General features: G+C 39.4%; 1 protein-coding gene across 1 annotated transcript in view; it reads left to right on the top strand.

The window, feature by feature from the left end:
- The window catches only part of hk2 (hexokinase 2), a 58916-nt gene extending 52882 nt beyond the window's left edge, over positions 1 to 6034 (top strand). Inside the window, exons 16-18 of the mRNA XM_088009087.1 lie at positions 751 to 906; positions 3889 to 4125; positions 4887 to 6034. Of these exons, the coding sequence (XP_087865213.1) occupies positions 751 to 906; positions 3889 to 4125; positions 4887 to 5031 (538 nt within the window). The 3' untranslated portion in view covers positions 5032 to 6034. The remainder of the gene's footprint in view (positions 1 to 750; positions 907 to 3888; positions 4126 to 4886) is intronic.
- Positions 6035 to 16192: the final 10158 nt, after the last annotated feature.

Here is a 16192-nt window from a genome sequence, read left to right as displayed (position 1 = left end):
CGCTGCATTTGAAGACCAACCTAACAAATACCTCAGAGGTGTAGTTTGAAAATTCAGAGGGAAAAAAACAAAGCAGGACAGAGAAGAGGAAACACAGCAGAGCACACTAGAAACATAGATTCAGCTGTAAAAGCACACCTTCCTCCTTCATTTCTACAATATAATAATTAAAATAATTGTTTTTATACAACTGAATTACCTCAGTCACTTAAATAACATATTTGTATTTAACTGTTTTGTAGCAATCCGTTTTCATTTTGACATTGAAGAGTTTTTTCAGATTTTATTTATTTATTTTAGTTTGGTTTGTAAAAGCAATAAAGACGGTAAAACATTAAACACGATAGATAATTATTATAGACCCTGGATGTGTTTAATTGTAATATAACAAAATAAAAATCCTACTTTAGGTCAAACTATCCTGTTTACTACTTACATTCGTTTGAACCCGTTTAATATTTTTGTGTCGTTTTTAACAGTGAAGCTTCTTCGCTCTTCAGCTGCTGCTGCGTTCGGTTCACATGCCTGAATTTGAAAACTGAACATCTCTGTGCTGCTCCATAATCACACCTTAAACTTGCATCTGCAATAAGTGAATCTGCCATGTCATCCAAAAAAAAAAAAAAGAAAAAAAAAAAAAGCTGTGCAGACAGTGGGAAAAATGGCTGTGAAGAAAAATGTCTGACTGCACATAATAATGTTGTGCAGGCGTGAAATCCTCTTGTTATGTCTTTTTTTTTTCTTTTGAAGATATGAGAAGATGATCAGTGGGATGTACCTGGGAGAGATAGTGAGGCATGTGCTGATGGATTTCACCACCAAGGGTCTGCTGTTCAGGGGCAAACTGTCGGAGCGCCTGAAGACCAGGGGCATCTTTGAGACCAAGTTCCTGTCACAGATTGAAAGGTGAAGTATCCAAACAAAACAACCGAGTCAAGAAGGCCCCACCACGTCACTCAAACCGGCTCTCGTTGACGTACAATGATGCGTCGTCCTTCACTTTTCGACGAATTGTTTCACGCGGAGCTCGGTGCGACGTGTCGCGCGATCGGTCAGAAGTTTGTTCGTTCTTGTTTTCATACGTGAATAAATGCCCTGACAGCAGTGTTGATATTTTTGCTTCAACTGACACCATGAGGAATTATGGACATTTGCGTGATTCTTCACTATATTGTTAAAAGCAGCAAACTGGCTTCTAGTTTAATATAAATACACAAGCAAATGTTTATGTGAGCGTTCAAATAAAACAGCCATATTGTTAATGCAAAAAAAACCAAAACAATAATATGAACAATGTACTTTTATTTAGCCAGACTTCATCCAGTATTAATAGGAGGTGTACTTTAAAAGGTTAACTTTTTGACCATGCAGCAGAAACGCTGGACAAAAAACAGAACTTTCTTCCTTCATCTGTTTTAAATGTCACAATTGCTAGAGCTTTTAAAAGAGCCCTTTTTAATGAATTTATTATATAGAGTATTATAATTGCACATCTATCAATAATGTGAATTTATTTCAACAAAAAGTGCTAACACTAGTTAAGAAGAGACATAACCCAGAACACACATTGTGGTTGAAGATTCTTGGTTTTTTTTCTGCTTAGTTCAATTAAATCACTTTATTTTCCAGAGATAGACGTCAATACGAGATGGAATGAAACTGTGTCACAAACTAGACATAAAGTCCACAAGAGACCAGCATTCAGTGACGTGTCCCGTGTTTTGTCAGCCGGGTATCCGTGTTTCCAGCTGGCGTCTGCAGAGGAGAGCGATGTGATGTGAGACAGGCTCCACGTGTGGGAGGGAAACCAACACCGAAGACATAAACACACTCGGCTCCCTTTAAAATTTCAGTCACACTTGACAGATTTTTTGGACACTGGTGTGACCGCCACGGTCACACTCATGAGCTCTGTGGGCATGTGTCAAAATTAACGCACAAGATTTTATTTGGTTAGGTCCTATAGGATACGTTCGCGATTCAATTGTAGTTTCATATATTTAAAAAAAAGAGATAATTTAAGGGACATGGAGTTTGATTAGCGATTCATCTCTCCGGCAGGACTTAGGATTTAGTGGAAGACGTTCCTTGTAGTCCGTCGTTGGGTTAAAAGGCGAAGAAGATGACAGGAAGTGGCAGGACGACGGCGCTGCATGTATTTCAGCGAGTTATCGTGTGAACAAACCTATTCATGTGTGATTTTTACTCGTGCTTCTTATTTAAAGGAAACACCGCAATTGCAAAATTGTGTCTTTTTTCTTCGGTTTTTGATGAATATCGACAAAGGTTTGCGTTCATTTGTACTGTAAATGCAGCTGCTGCTAACGGCAGCCCGTACTCACGGCTCCTAAAAAGGGCCAGCTGTCGGAGCCTGACGTCTTCCTCCTCCGTTATCAGCCGTGCTCTTTGTGTCGGCGGCCCCAGAGCCTCAAAGAGAGAATATACCAACCCAGGTGCCATCAATCAATAACAAAAGCCTTCCTCTGAATCATCCTTCCCCCCAGGGGCCATGGTCTGGCATGGAGCTTAAATCTGAAGGCCGAGGATTGACATTTTATTTTTCTTTTGTTATACAGTAATCAGACTAGCAGTTATCACCTTCTGACTAACCTTCATGCTGACGGAGTTACAGCCTCTTTAAGCCTCACACAGATCCAACGTGTTGCTTCTGACGTCAACACTCTATTTTTAATTCCCATTTAAGGCGTTTATTTATGCATTTGCTTCATTTCACGTCTGTTTTACATGAAGTGAAGCTGCCGACTGATCACACAAGTTAGCTAATCGCTGTGCAATTTAGCCTGTTTGATTCCAGCTTGAACCGGTTTGTTGGAGAACAAACATGACAAAGACCGAGGAGCGCAGCAGACGCTTCGTAAATTGTAGAGAAGTAAGGTCAGGTTATATCAAATTATCCCAAACTTTCAACATTGGTCAACAAAGTTGTAGTTGAAAGAAATCACGCTCGCAGTTTGTCAACAAACCATGTTGGAGATTGGAGAGAAGGTGCTTTGGTCAGATGAGACCAAAATGGAAGGAAATGCAGAAAGGCAACTTGGTGGTGGCAGTTTCATACTGTGGGGATTCGTTTCCTCACTAGAGATGGAGAAGCTGGTTTGAGTTGAGGGAAGATGGATTCAGAGGAGGGAGAACTCCAACACCGTATTTATTTTTATTTAACCTTTAATTATCCAAGCAAGTTGATTGAGAACAAATTCTCATTTTCAACAACGAGCTGTTCAGGAAACATTACGACTTCATGCAGCAGCGCATCATATGGGGGGAAACAGAAGAACATCATAAAACAAAAAGAAAAAAGAATAAAAATACAGCCTTGCTTATAATTCACACACACGTCAATAGTTTTTTAAAAGCAGCCATGTTGATGATGCATTGTGATTTTTACTGAGTTGATATTGTAGTGAGCGTACTGAGCTTTAGTGTTTTTTTATTTTGTTTGTTGTTTCAGTCATTAGGTGCAGAAAAATGAAAAGCAAAAAAAAACAACAAAAAAAAACATAAAAGCAAGGGGACTTGATTTGACCGTAAAAGTTTTAATGTTGGGGCAAAAGTTGCAACAGCTGCTGAATTACATGCAACCAGAGTTACACCAGAATGCTTTAGATCAAATGTATCCATCTCTTATAATAGCCCAAAGTTCACAGATCAATCTACTTGAGAATCACTAACAAGATGCCTGTTCAGACACCTTCCGTCTTATCAGTCATATTTTTAAATTCTAAAACCAGAAAAAGTGGGAGAACAATTTCCAATTGTTTTGCTCTACATTTTAATAACAAATCTTGAGGGGGGGAGGGAAAGAGCACCTGGAGCTAAAACGAACAGAGTTGTCCAGCACAGGTCCCTGAACTGTCCCTGTTCCCACAGCGACCGGCTGGCCATGCGTCAGGTCCGCTCCATCCTGCAGCACCTGGGCCTCACCGGCTCCACGTGTGACGACAGCGTCCTGGTGAAGGAGGTGTGCAGCGTCGTGGGTCGCCGCGCGGCGCAGCTCTGCGGCGCCGGTTTGGCCGCTCTCGTTGACAAGATCCGGCAGAACCGCAACCTGAACCAAATGTCCATCACAGTGGGAGTGGACGGTACCCTTTATAAGACCCATCCTCAGTAAGGAACATTTTAATTTATTGAAGTTCGTCACATTGGTTTCACCTACGCTGTGTTCCCAATTGTTAAGCAAGTTCTAATTTGAAGGATTAGTCTTTTCTGTTAATTTAATGTGTTTTAAACCTCAAACATGAGTCTTTAAAGGGGCGGCGTTTTGTATTCTCCAAGCACATACTGCCATTTTAATAGCACAATCTGGTAACTTCTACCTTGAGTTGTTATAAAAGTGCTGTATAAGTCACATGTAACATAAAATAAATTTGACTTTGTAATTTAACGCCGTGAAATTGGATCTTTGTCTCAAGAAAAACTTATATTCTTTCTAAAACTCCGCCTTCGGGAAGTCATCACAATGTGGCTCCTCTATTAACCCTTTAAGATCATTTTTACCAGCATCTCACTAAGCATTTCACCTATAATGAGCTCAGCAGATGCTCATTTCCACCTGCTGTTTGCTAATTACTTCTGGCTAGTCTGAAGGAGCTGAGTGGGTTAATAACATTACGACTTGACGTAAAGCTGAAAAAAAGTAGATATTACATAAGACTGCCCGTCCCATCCTGTTTTAATCAATCGGCAGCCCTAACAAAACCATTTAGAGTTCATTTATTAACTGTTTTTTTAACCAATTAATTAATCATGATTAATTCACAGCAGCCTCTTGACTAATCAGATTCAAATTTCTAATCATTATTCAGCGGCCCGACTGAGAAGTCTTAATTTTTGTGTTCTGCTCTCTGCTCCCTCCTTGTTCTCTGAAGTTTCTCGAGGATCATGCAGGAGACCCTGCAGGACCTGGCCCCGCAGTGCGAGGTGACGTTCCTCAAGTCGGAGGATGGCAGCGGGAAAGGAGCGGCGCTCATCACGGCCGTGGCCTGCAGGTTGAAGAGCGAGCAGTCGCTGTGAAACCTGCGAAAACTTCTCCCTGTGGGTCAACACGCTCACTGTGTTCAGTCGGTTGTCATTCTTTTAACGTTTTGTTTCGACGTGAGCGCGTTCACACAAGGATGTCCGCTTAACGGCGCGAGGCGAAGCTGTGACGGAGGTTCGGTCGGGTGCGAACTGAGCTCAGAAATCACAGTTCTGCTGGTAATGAACCCACACCTTCAGTGAGACCCGACTGTTACGAGCTCCTTGCTTTTCGTTTTTACACTCCGTCGTTGTCTTTTACTTTTATATTAGTTCTGTTTTTAAGTCAAGTCTGTGAAAAATAAAACTTTTTAGCACATTTATTGTCTGGCAAGTTTAGAAAAGCACATTCCTGAACCAAAGAGAAGCAAACCAGTACATTCAGCAGGTAAATGAAGCAATAGTTTCTTTCCTTTTTTACATTTTATTTAAGTTTTAAAGCAATTTTACTTTGTTACAGGAAACTTCAGAAAAAATGCAATATTGTGATGAAATGTTTTTAAAATGTAAACACTAGTCCATGCATCAGAAACATAAAGATGTTTTAGAAATTGCAGAGGCTCCGTATAACTGGAGGTATAAATAATTCAAACTGTGCAGTTCTGATTGCAGCAAGCTTATTATGATGTGCTGTGAAAAATATCAACTCCAAATAAAGTGAGAAATTACCAGGGTCTATTTTTTTATTATTATTTATCAATAAAACCAAGATTACTCCAACATGGACTCATTTTATTACTGGGGTGTTGAGAATAAAGAGGACAATCTGCACCTCCATAATTGGACCAATCAGTTTAATTTGTAGTTTTTCTCCTCACAAAGCATATTTTCATTGGCTTTTTTTTTTTTTTTTTTTTTACAAAATCATTACCTTACAATGGAAAACTACCCTGAATACACATAATCAGACAGCTCTGAAAATACTGTAACATGTGATCTTCATTTTCACTGTTTTTCATCCAACCAAACCCAATAAATACTTGGCTATGTTGTTTTTGATTATTTTTTGTGTGTGTATGTTTATCTATCACTGTGGAGACCAAGCAGCAGATCACTGCCTGGTCTTTTGTTATTTTTAGAGTTGGGTATGTACAAACCAACAAACATCAGCTGTTGGCCCGGCTTTTCAAACTTTCTCAGATCAACAAGCTCACAGCAAAGTACTAAAAATGTCCATCAAAAGCCTCCGTAGAGCGGGAGACGTTACAGCACATCACAGAGCCTGTGGGGGGAAATGAAAAGTTTTACATCAAATCCCTGACCATCGCTACCTTTTTTTTTTTTTTCTTCGTCTGCTTTCAATCCCAGATGCAATTGCGGAAATATATTTTTGTAGACCGGCTGGAGGTTCTGACCCGTATTTTTCCTTCTTTCTTTGAGTTAAAAAAAAAAAAAACATTTTCGAATTTTTGCATTTCACCCATTCCTGGTAAGTCCTTGCTATGAAATATTGAACAAAAAATAGATCTAACATTCAGGAGGATCGAGGCAAAGAAACACAAGTGGACTGCGAGTGATCATGTTTTAGTCTGCGATCAAAGTTACACGATGTCTGGAAAATATTCAAAGCCTTCGCTAATTAATGATTCAGAGGCCGTGTTTTCTTCCTAGAGATGCTTTCTAAAAGGGACAAAACGGGTTTCAGATTCTCGTTGAACAAAAACAGTGTGGGGTGGTGGGGCTCTCTTTAATGTCTTCTGAACCTGCACTTTTTTTGTAAACCTCTGTAAAGAGCAGAAAAGCAAAAAAAAAGCCAAGCGTCTCTAAGTGCTATGTGCTCCGGAGAGATGCATCGTGCTTTTTCTTTTTTTTCTTTTTTTGTTTTTTTTTAAAAGAAATATGGCCGCGCTTTATATGCTCTGCTTAAGAGGGTTAGTATTCTCCCCTCAGCTAACAACTGTCAACTGTGCATTTGCATAAATATGCAGCCCAATTAGTGTTAATGTACTCAGCTTTTGAGCTCCTTGTCACTGCGCAGACCTCCGTAATGAGCCTCTGGTCCTTTTGAATGATATTTGCCACACAAGAATGGCGACGGACGATTAAATTACTGAGATGCCTCTCATGAATGCGGCCCCGAGCCGCCGAGTTACTTCGGACACGTCGCCGTCTGCGAGCGCAAAACTAAACGGGAAATGCGGACAATTTTTTGGCATTCCGTGAAAATCATTTTGAAAACGTCATTTTTAATTAGCGACCGGGGCTTTCAGCTGCGTAGCTCTGAGCCAACCGCAGCTATGGGCGGCTGATAAATACTCGGAGACTTATTACACCAAATCTAGGACGAATATAGGCAGATGATATTTAGGGGGAAATTTAGTTTAGTTTTTGAATGTTGCTCCAGCTTAAAGTAGAACCTCTTATTTAATTTTTTTTTCTATTCAAATAGTCGAGTGTCTCGCACTTCAGGAGGTATACAAAACATGGCTGCCAAATGTCATATTTTATATGCCGTATAGCCAGTGTTTGATTATGTCCAGTTACAGTGGAAGCCCTAGAGAGTTAGTTTGTCTTAAAGGTCAGACTGACATTACAAATGACAAACAGTGACTGGACTGAAAAGGTGCTTTTCAACCTTTATACTTTCATGTATAATTTTCCTTTTCACGTCTCACAAAATGTTATATTTTCATTTCATATTACTAAAATAGAGTTACATTTAGTCCCAATGCTGAGCAATTTAAAAATCACCCCCTTGGAATTAATAAGGACATTCTTAACCTATTTCTGCCTGCTGCTGTGAGGACAAACGACCCGACGAATGAACACGTTTGTAAATTCTATGGTAGAAAGTGGTTTAGTTCATTTTTACAGCACCGAGAAATGCCAGATATTACCTCCCTATTAAACGACCAAGTCTAAATAAAATATTTCAGCCCTAAACAAGTTTTCTGAATTGTGGACTAGCATTAGAAGTTGGGGACAACTGATGTTGTATATTAGTGTAGAATCATGATCATGTTCATCTTAGCCTGGTAAAAACCAGCTCTTTGGTCTACGCTTCACTTCGTCCAGAGGGTCTGAACACTCTGCTATTGAGAAACGATTGCTTCCTGAAGGCATGCCGAGGTTTTGAATTTCACTCAACCGCTAACGTTTGCCTGTGACATATGTAACGCACCAATGCCAATCTGAACAAGGCGCGTGGTCAGGGGAGATTCTAGGATCTGGCTTTTAGGGGTGCTTAGCCCCCAGCAGGGCTAAGACCCTTGAGAAGATAGTTGTTTGTGCAGTTTTCTAACTCTAACTGCTTATTTACATACATTCACAAACAAAATAAAGAGACATGTCAGTAATTCATAGAATAAACGACACTTAAAAAAATAATTAAACAAAAACAGAGCAATGTTTCATCATTTGATATTGTGAACCAAAGAGCCACTACAACGTCACAACTGACCAACACTTGCTACCCAACCAATCAGTGACTAGCACATAGCTCAAATTTTGTAGGTTGAACAAAAACAACTGGGCAAATAAAATACATTAAATAAATGGAGTGTTTTATCCATAAATAAAAAAAAATAGTAATAATTTAAATTAACTACTTCTAGGATGCAACATCGAGATACAGCACCCTTGAATAGGGTTGCTTTAGACCAGGTTTAGAATCACCACTGGTCTAAAGTACTCCACAGTTTGTAAAAGTAATAAACTAAACTGTATAAAGCAACTGTTAGAAATTTTGGAGTACTCAATATTTTAGACCAACAAAAAAAAATTCTAACAGTGAGTTCTAGATATGCACAGTGTTGCTAAGTAAACTAACAGGAGTTTCTCTCTATGTTGCCTCATTATTAAAAGTATAAAGCTGAATATTGGTCTAAAGTAATAAGTACTCCATAATTTATAAAAGTATCCTTATAAAAGTAAGGATACTTTTATATAATACTTTTATAAATTTATATGGAGCACTTATTACTTTAGAGAATAAGTAGGATGAAATGACTCTTCTGATATTATTTGAATAAACATGCAGAAAACATTCATACGGTGAGCCAAAAAGACATCAAGCTGTTTATCAAACACAAAACATTTATGCACAATGTTGAGTGCTAAAAAATAAAAACACTGAAAAAAGCTAAACACTGATTTTCAGCCACAGATTAGATGAGAAGACAACAATGTCTACCACAGAACTTTGGCCAGTGTCCTGGTACCAAGAGCACCTATGAACTCCCTCATGTTTGAACATGGTGTACATTATGGATAATCCATGACGACAGAACACTGAGTGGTGTTCTGCCCAATAACATAACACCACTTGGCACTCTCCAGCATCCCTCCAATGACTCCAAAAAGGTGGCCAATCTGAACTGCTGTTTGTCACCTAAGTACAAACAACAGTCAGAACCCGTCCCTCTACAAGTAGGTGAAAAGATTCACTGGTGTGAATCCCAACATACAAGCACCAAAATGGGAGGCAAAAAGTATGCTCACTCCTTCTCTGCACCTCTCACCATGGTCAAATCAACAGAGCCTGATCCAAAGTCCCCAGGTTCCACTTCCTCAGTGGAAGATGTGATGGTGGGATTAGGATGCAATGGTGAGATTGAGGAGATCTTTGAACTACTCTGCCCGATCCAAGATTCTCCATGGCCTCTGTGAACTTCACCCACATCTGAGTTTGTGCCTCAGCGAAAACCTGAGCTGCATGCCACTTGGACTGCCAGTACCCATTAGCTGCTTCTAGGGTGTCACAGTCCAAAAAGACCCAATAGATCTCTGTCTTCAGCTTGACAGCATCCCAAAACAGGCACTTAAAAATTTGTGGCTACAACTCCTGCACAATGTAAGAAGGGACATGTCCCACTCTGTGCGGGCTATGTTCCACCCACTTCCTCCAAAATGTGTCTGAAGCACTATCTTTGTTGTTGATCGGTGGTCACTTTGAGCCCTACACTGTATTCCTCCTGTCCTTCTCTGGCTTTTTCGTAGATGTAGATGTACCATTGCTGCAAATGTCAGCTCCACAGTCGATATTTGCTAGTGACACCCGCTCATCCTCTGCCGTAAACACCTGTTCTCCACACATCAGATATGTATAAAGACTGCTGGATCAGAAGTAGTTGCCTGTCTCCAGCAAAAGACGGAGGACAAATGATATGACTGAGTACCACTTTTTACAGGAACTTCAAGTGCTGGATCAGGTATCACAGGATGTCTGATATTGTCTTGTCTGGCCATGGCAGTATCAGGGTCATCACATCAGTGTCATTGAAAAAGGAATCGCTGGTGTCTCTGCAAAAAGTTCTGTAGCATCCCGGTCGAAAAGATGTTCTCTTTAACTGATGGTTCACTCCTCTTTATTTAACAGCCTTTATGTGTGAACACACCGTAAGAGCTACAAATGCACAAACAAAACACTATTAGCAGCTCTTAGAGGTTCTAACCTTTTCTTTTAACTCAAAAAACCTACTTTATGCAACAACATTACATCTACATCACGTGTATTTAATTAACCTACATTTCTATACTACAAATTAACCAAAATGTATTTCAACTGTTTTAACAGTTTGACAGTTAATCAAACATTAACATCGTTTTATATCAAAATACAAAAATTATGTTCAATAAATACAATATTCTCGATAAAACACCCACCTTGTTCCCTCATCAACCGAGTGCTATTTAACTAATTGCTTGGATCTTAGTTGAACCACCCTTTAGTTGTCTTCACTGAACTGCGACTTGTATGTTTGCTCATTCTCTGCACTATATCTTAAACAGACAACAGTCAGATACTGTCAGATGTTTGTATAGATTGCTTAGCAACTCTGACTTCCAAAAAAAAAAAAAAAAAACTCTTTTCAAATCAAAACGTCAGTTAAAAAACAACAACAAACAACTCCCAGCTAAATGAGGAAACACTAAAAGAAAATTCAATTACATATATATGAATCAGCAAAAGCTTTACAAGTTCAGACATCTCCTCAGGAAACTGAACCACAAACCTTCTGACAGTAGTCAAGTTCATAATGCTTTGTGTTGTGGCATTCATCCAGCAGTTAAAAATGGAGCTGGAAAATTTGCAAAAGTACATGGCTGAGTCAAGATTTACGTCCATACCGTCGAAATCATCAGTGTCATTCTGATTTCCATCTTCTGAGTTTTCTTCTTCTGAAGACGATTCCTCTGATGTAGAAAACTCACAGATTTCTCCAAAATGTGTCCACATATTGTCAGCATTTGTGCTTCCAGGACGAACTTCCTCATCCTTAGAGGAAGCATCCATGTCTTTGGCGTCCATGTTCTCGAAATGGTTAGGGTCAATTTGAATGTTATCTTTTGAGCTTTCTTCTTCTGAAGACCATTCTTCTGATGAAGAATACTCAGAAACTTCATCAAAATGTGAAACAACATTCTCAGCATTTGTGCTTCCAGAGCAAGCTTCCAAGTGCAGCACAATTTTGTTTTCAGGAACACAGACGCTTTCCAAAGCAACAGTGTGTTCAGATGTCTTGACTGTTAAATCTGTATTGATGGTAATTTCCTCAACTTTAGAGGACGTTTCCATGTCCTTCTGATATTCAGGAAAAATGTCAAAACAAAAGTACTTCCATCTCTTATCCTCTTCGCATTCTCCTAAAATTCCATCGTCTTTTACGTTGTCTTTGCCGACAATGTCAAAACCAAAGTACTTAATAAATCTTTCATCTTCAGATGAGCTCTCTGCTGAAACGTCATCATCTTTAATCCTATATCCTAGCAACTTCTCTACTCCCTTCGTGATAAGATACTCAAGGCCCCAACCGATAGCAAGAATCATTTTGACTGCAATTGAGATGGTTTCTAAACTCACCGTTCAAAATCGTCTCTCTCTCTCTCTAAGTGTTGTACCTCCAGCGAAGTTGAAAAGCAAACTGAGAATTCTTGTATTCCAAATGATAATAATAATCTTTTGAACCTTTATGACATCATCGATGAGAACATGACATGATGATGTCAAACAACCTGTGTCAGGTTCTTGTTTGTTTTAGTTGCTATGGAAATACAAGGAGTTATTATGTATCAGGTAAGACTACTGTCAATTAAAAATGCATGCGTAGACATCTATATCGCTGAACGTAAGTCAATAAATGTGCATAAATTTAAGTTTGTATTTGTTCTGTTTTCCAACTCATACATAGATGTGAAAATCAAAGATTTTACTTATGAAAATACCCATAAACAAATAAATTAATAAAAATATGTTTGATAGGTTAAATATAGAGAGTAAGTAGTTTAAAATGTTGAACCCACAAGTAAAGTTTTGTATGATTATTGAAGTAACAGCAAAAAAAATGCAACAAGCAGTCAGCTGCTTCGAACGGGTGCCATTGTAATAGAACAAGAAAGAGAAAAAAAACTTGTCTAACGTGGAGGCCAGTTTCTCCTGAAATACGCCTCACTTTGCACTATGAGCAGCTAAAGCAACTGTCACAGTGAGTTTTTTGACAGTTGCCTTCACCACCAAGGTAACCATAAAGCTTGGTGGTGGTAGCATTATTCTGTGGGGTAGTTATCTGCCTGGTGATGTTAATACAATATTTGGAACCGTGACCAACACGGACCGAACAACTCCGTTCACTTCCTCTGCTGCCATCGCTAAAACTGCAGGCAGACTACAATTCTAAAACAGCGCAGCGCAGAAAACTGACGTCATCGTTCACTATTTCTCCTTCTGTTTGCTGATTGGTCAGTCAAAACTTGACCGCAGACAATCTGAGTGAAAGGGAGAAAGCCCAGACAAGCGATAATTATTATTACTATTATTTTTTTTAGGGGAATTTCACAGGAAAGCAACGGCAAGGTGATGTTCATCTTAATCCAGTGACTCTGGTTCTGCCCTCAGGTCGTTACAGGTAGGACATGAATTATTCCAATCAGCTGTTTACACCTCAGAAGCTTCCCATTGACATAAAGTGTAAAAGCGATAAAATATTCTGCTTGACATATAATAACTTATCTGTGCTTGAGTTCTTTTTTTTTTTTTTTTTTTTTTTTTTTACAAACGCAAGTCTCATTGTGTCATATTATTTTTCTTACTTTGATACCGTCTCATGAGTCATGATTTTCCGTCATCCCTGACGAGTCGAGGTCAGCTTGTAATATGTTTAGAGACAAAGCAAGAGGAGACCAACTCATTTCCATGGGAACAAGAAAAACAAGGGAAAACTCAAGGACCCTTAAAAAAAAAAAGAGACCATGGTGGATCTTTTAAAGTTGTCCTGTTCTGGGTCCTGCCTTTCACTGACACTGAGGTGCTGAGTGTCACTCTGCCTTAATTACGCACCTACATTCCTCCATACATCTACCATCTGTGATGCAGCCGAGAGATTCTTTGAGTGAAATGTATCCTCGCAACCAGAGCAAATTATTTTCCAGCAGGCTAATGAGAACGTTGCACTGGTTCGAAAGGTCTGATTCACCACATGAGGACAGGGAAAACAAGCTAAAGGAGCAATTTATCTAGAACTACAGATGAAAAGCTCCGTCAGAAAGAGATACGAGGAACGTATCACATTTTCGTCACAAATGTGAGCAAAACTTTTTTGCTAATGTTAAAAAAAAGACACAATTTCACAGTTTTGGTGATTCCATTAAATAAGAAAGATAAATTAAAATCACAAGTGAATTTGATAAGTCTTTAAGTAACACGCTGCACCATCGTCCTACTTCCTGTCATATTCTTCTCCTATTCCGCCAGTTGTAACCTTGATCGTGCAATGCGAGAAAAGTGTTTCCAATGTAAACATTGGAAATATACTAATTTGCCAAAAAAAAAAAAAAAACACCTCATCTGGTACTAAAACTTTTTATCAAAATTTATTTATTTATTTATTTATTTATTTTCAAAATTGCTGTGCAATTAAGCAAGTTTATCTTCATAATTCCAATTTGTTAAATTTTAGGGCCAATGAAAACGTGGCTACTGATTGCTTCTTGATTGGCTGTTGTGGCCAAGATGCAAACACAGCAAAAACAATCATACTGGTGAAATTTACAGCTCCTTCTCAACAACCTTTTTAGCTAAAAGTGAATGTTTGCGCCCTTCTGATTCTGAGGAGGCCTGAAAAAACCCATCTGCTGGATGGATTGTTTCAGAAATATATGATGGTTCCTTCTGACTTCACCAATCATCCTTTTAATATCTTCAAATGTTTGCACAGTAAACTGAAAAATGATTTTGCCATGAAAGTGAAAAACTGCAGGGTTTTTTATTTCCATTTCCATTCCAAGCTACCACTCAGTCATTTCTGAGAAAGTCGGGGAACTGCGACGTGTTCTTGTCGTGCTTGGCGTCTTGATCAATTTAAATTGTATGAAAGCAGATATGCTTATGCGACAAGGATGACGAACTTTAAAAGAATGTTAATCCTGAATTGAATTAGTATGCAGCACTGTGCTGCTCCGTCAGGCGGTACAGTGCAGCTGCATCGCCTGACTTAATGTTATGTAGATTAACTGGCAACAGACTGAATCTTTTCAGAGCTACAGCTGGAGAGCAGCTCACTGCTTTATTAAGGGAAACACATCTCCAGATCAGGAAATCCAGACAATAAAGTGATGATTTGTAGATTTGGCTTTTAACTTTTATTTCATTACAGCCATTATGAGGCTAACATGTTCCATATTTTGTTGTGCCAGCTCAGCATCTTGTTGCAGCTCCTGTTCTTCAGTGTCAAAATAACAGAAAAATAATGAATGGAACTTGTTTTTGTAATGGGATTTATGCTGAGATTAAGGATTATTAAAGATGTTAGTGTGTTTTTTCTTGTTGCAAACACACTTCTGGTATAAAGACAGTAATGATTTAAGGAAAAAAAGATTTCTATTTGCCAAGTGTCAGATTATTTTATTAGTAAATGAATTCAGAAGCATTTTTCCTCTGATTTTAGTAGAACTACATTTTAATCTCTGTGACTTTGTTCAGACATTTTGGGCGTTCTTCAAGAAGTTCCTCACAATTGTTCATTAGAATTTTAGCCGATTCTTGTGTCTGTCATCCATTTTGTGAAGTTCACCAGTTACTCTATGCTGCCACCCCGTACTTTACGGCTGTGATGACGTTCCCAAAATGTCGTTAAAACCAAACATTGAATTTCAGCTTCATCAGAATATGTACAGACACGGAGTTGCAATCAGGGGCCACAAATGGCCCCCTAGCCCCCTTGGGACACCACTATTACAGAGCAATAGCTTCTTGCTCACTGAGTTCCCTGGACTTGTTTCACCTCAGATAGCAGCACACTCCTCCTGGCTTCAGCCAACCACTTTTAAAAGATCATTTGCTTTTGCTCTGAGGCAGATCCACTCAGTTTGCTCCAAAACACGTTCCTGTCTGGGACCCTGAACCTCGTCTCCTTCCTGAGCTATGCAGACCACCAGGACATTCCCGTTCAGTCCCAGAGAGCTTGGCTTTTGGTCATCTTTTTCTTTTCTTTTTTTTAAATTGGAGCACTCTGGAAAAAACTTGAGTGCCAAGTCGCCTCATCTAATCCACATTTTCACTTTGGGGAGTCCATCCCAGACACGTCCGGCCCAAGGGAGTTTCCACTGGCAGCTGAAACAACATACTTCTAAGCGGAGCTCTGGATGCAGGTCTGTCGATGTAACACGTCTGTCTCAAAGTATCTCTGATAGAGTTTGGGAGGTTTCGTCACCCGTGGTGCCTTTTTCCATAAGTCTGTGTTATCTCAGACTTTCAGACCGGTGAGGGGAAAACTTTTGAAAGCATGCTCCGGCGGAAAGCGGAGAACACCTCTGGTCGCGAAGTATTGACATATGTAATTCATAGATTGGAGACCATCTGGCTTGTTATGAACAGCGATGGCGCGCGGGCACGGCAAGCGCAATCTGCATGACTAACCTGAACATCTGTGAAGGCGTCATTATTGCTGAAAGATATATATCTTTGTCCCTTCAAGCCACTACACATGGTTTGAAGGGACATACTGCATGCTGGCACAGACATGGCCTTGTTTATTTATGCAGATCCAAACATATATGCATCTGGCTGCTGTTGCAGTTGCCTGACTCAAAAAGGAGAAAGGTGCTGGAGCTAAGCCCACCTGTGTGCGATCCAGGTGGGAAACCTTTTAGTGCACAATGCAGAAGGAACCGCAATCATGTTAGGGGTGTGTTGTTGCCAGAAATATTGGTTTTTAAATTTATT

Source organism: Poecilia mexicana, unplaced genomic scaffold (genome assembly GCF_051168715.1).
Source record: "Poecilia mexicana isolate PSO_F unplaced genomic scaffold, ASM5116871v1 scaffold_9, whole genome shotgun sequence".
NCBI classification, from domain to species: Eukaryota; Metazoa; Chordata; class Actinopteri; order Cyprinodontiformes; family Poeciliidae; genus Poecilia; species Poecilia mexicana.
The sequence above is the reverse complement of the archived record's forward strand: the minus strand, read 5'-3'. Positions and strand labels throughout refer to the sequence as shown.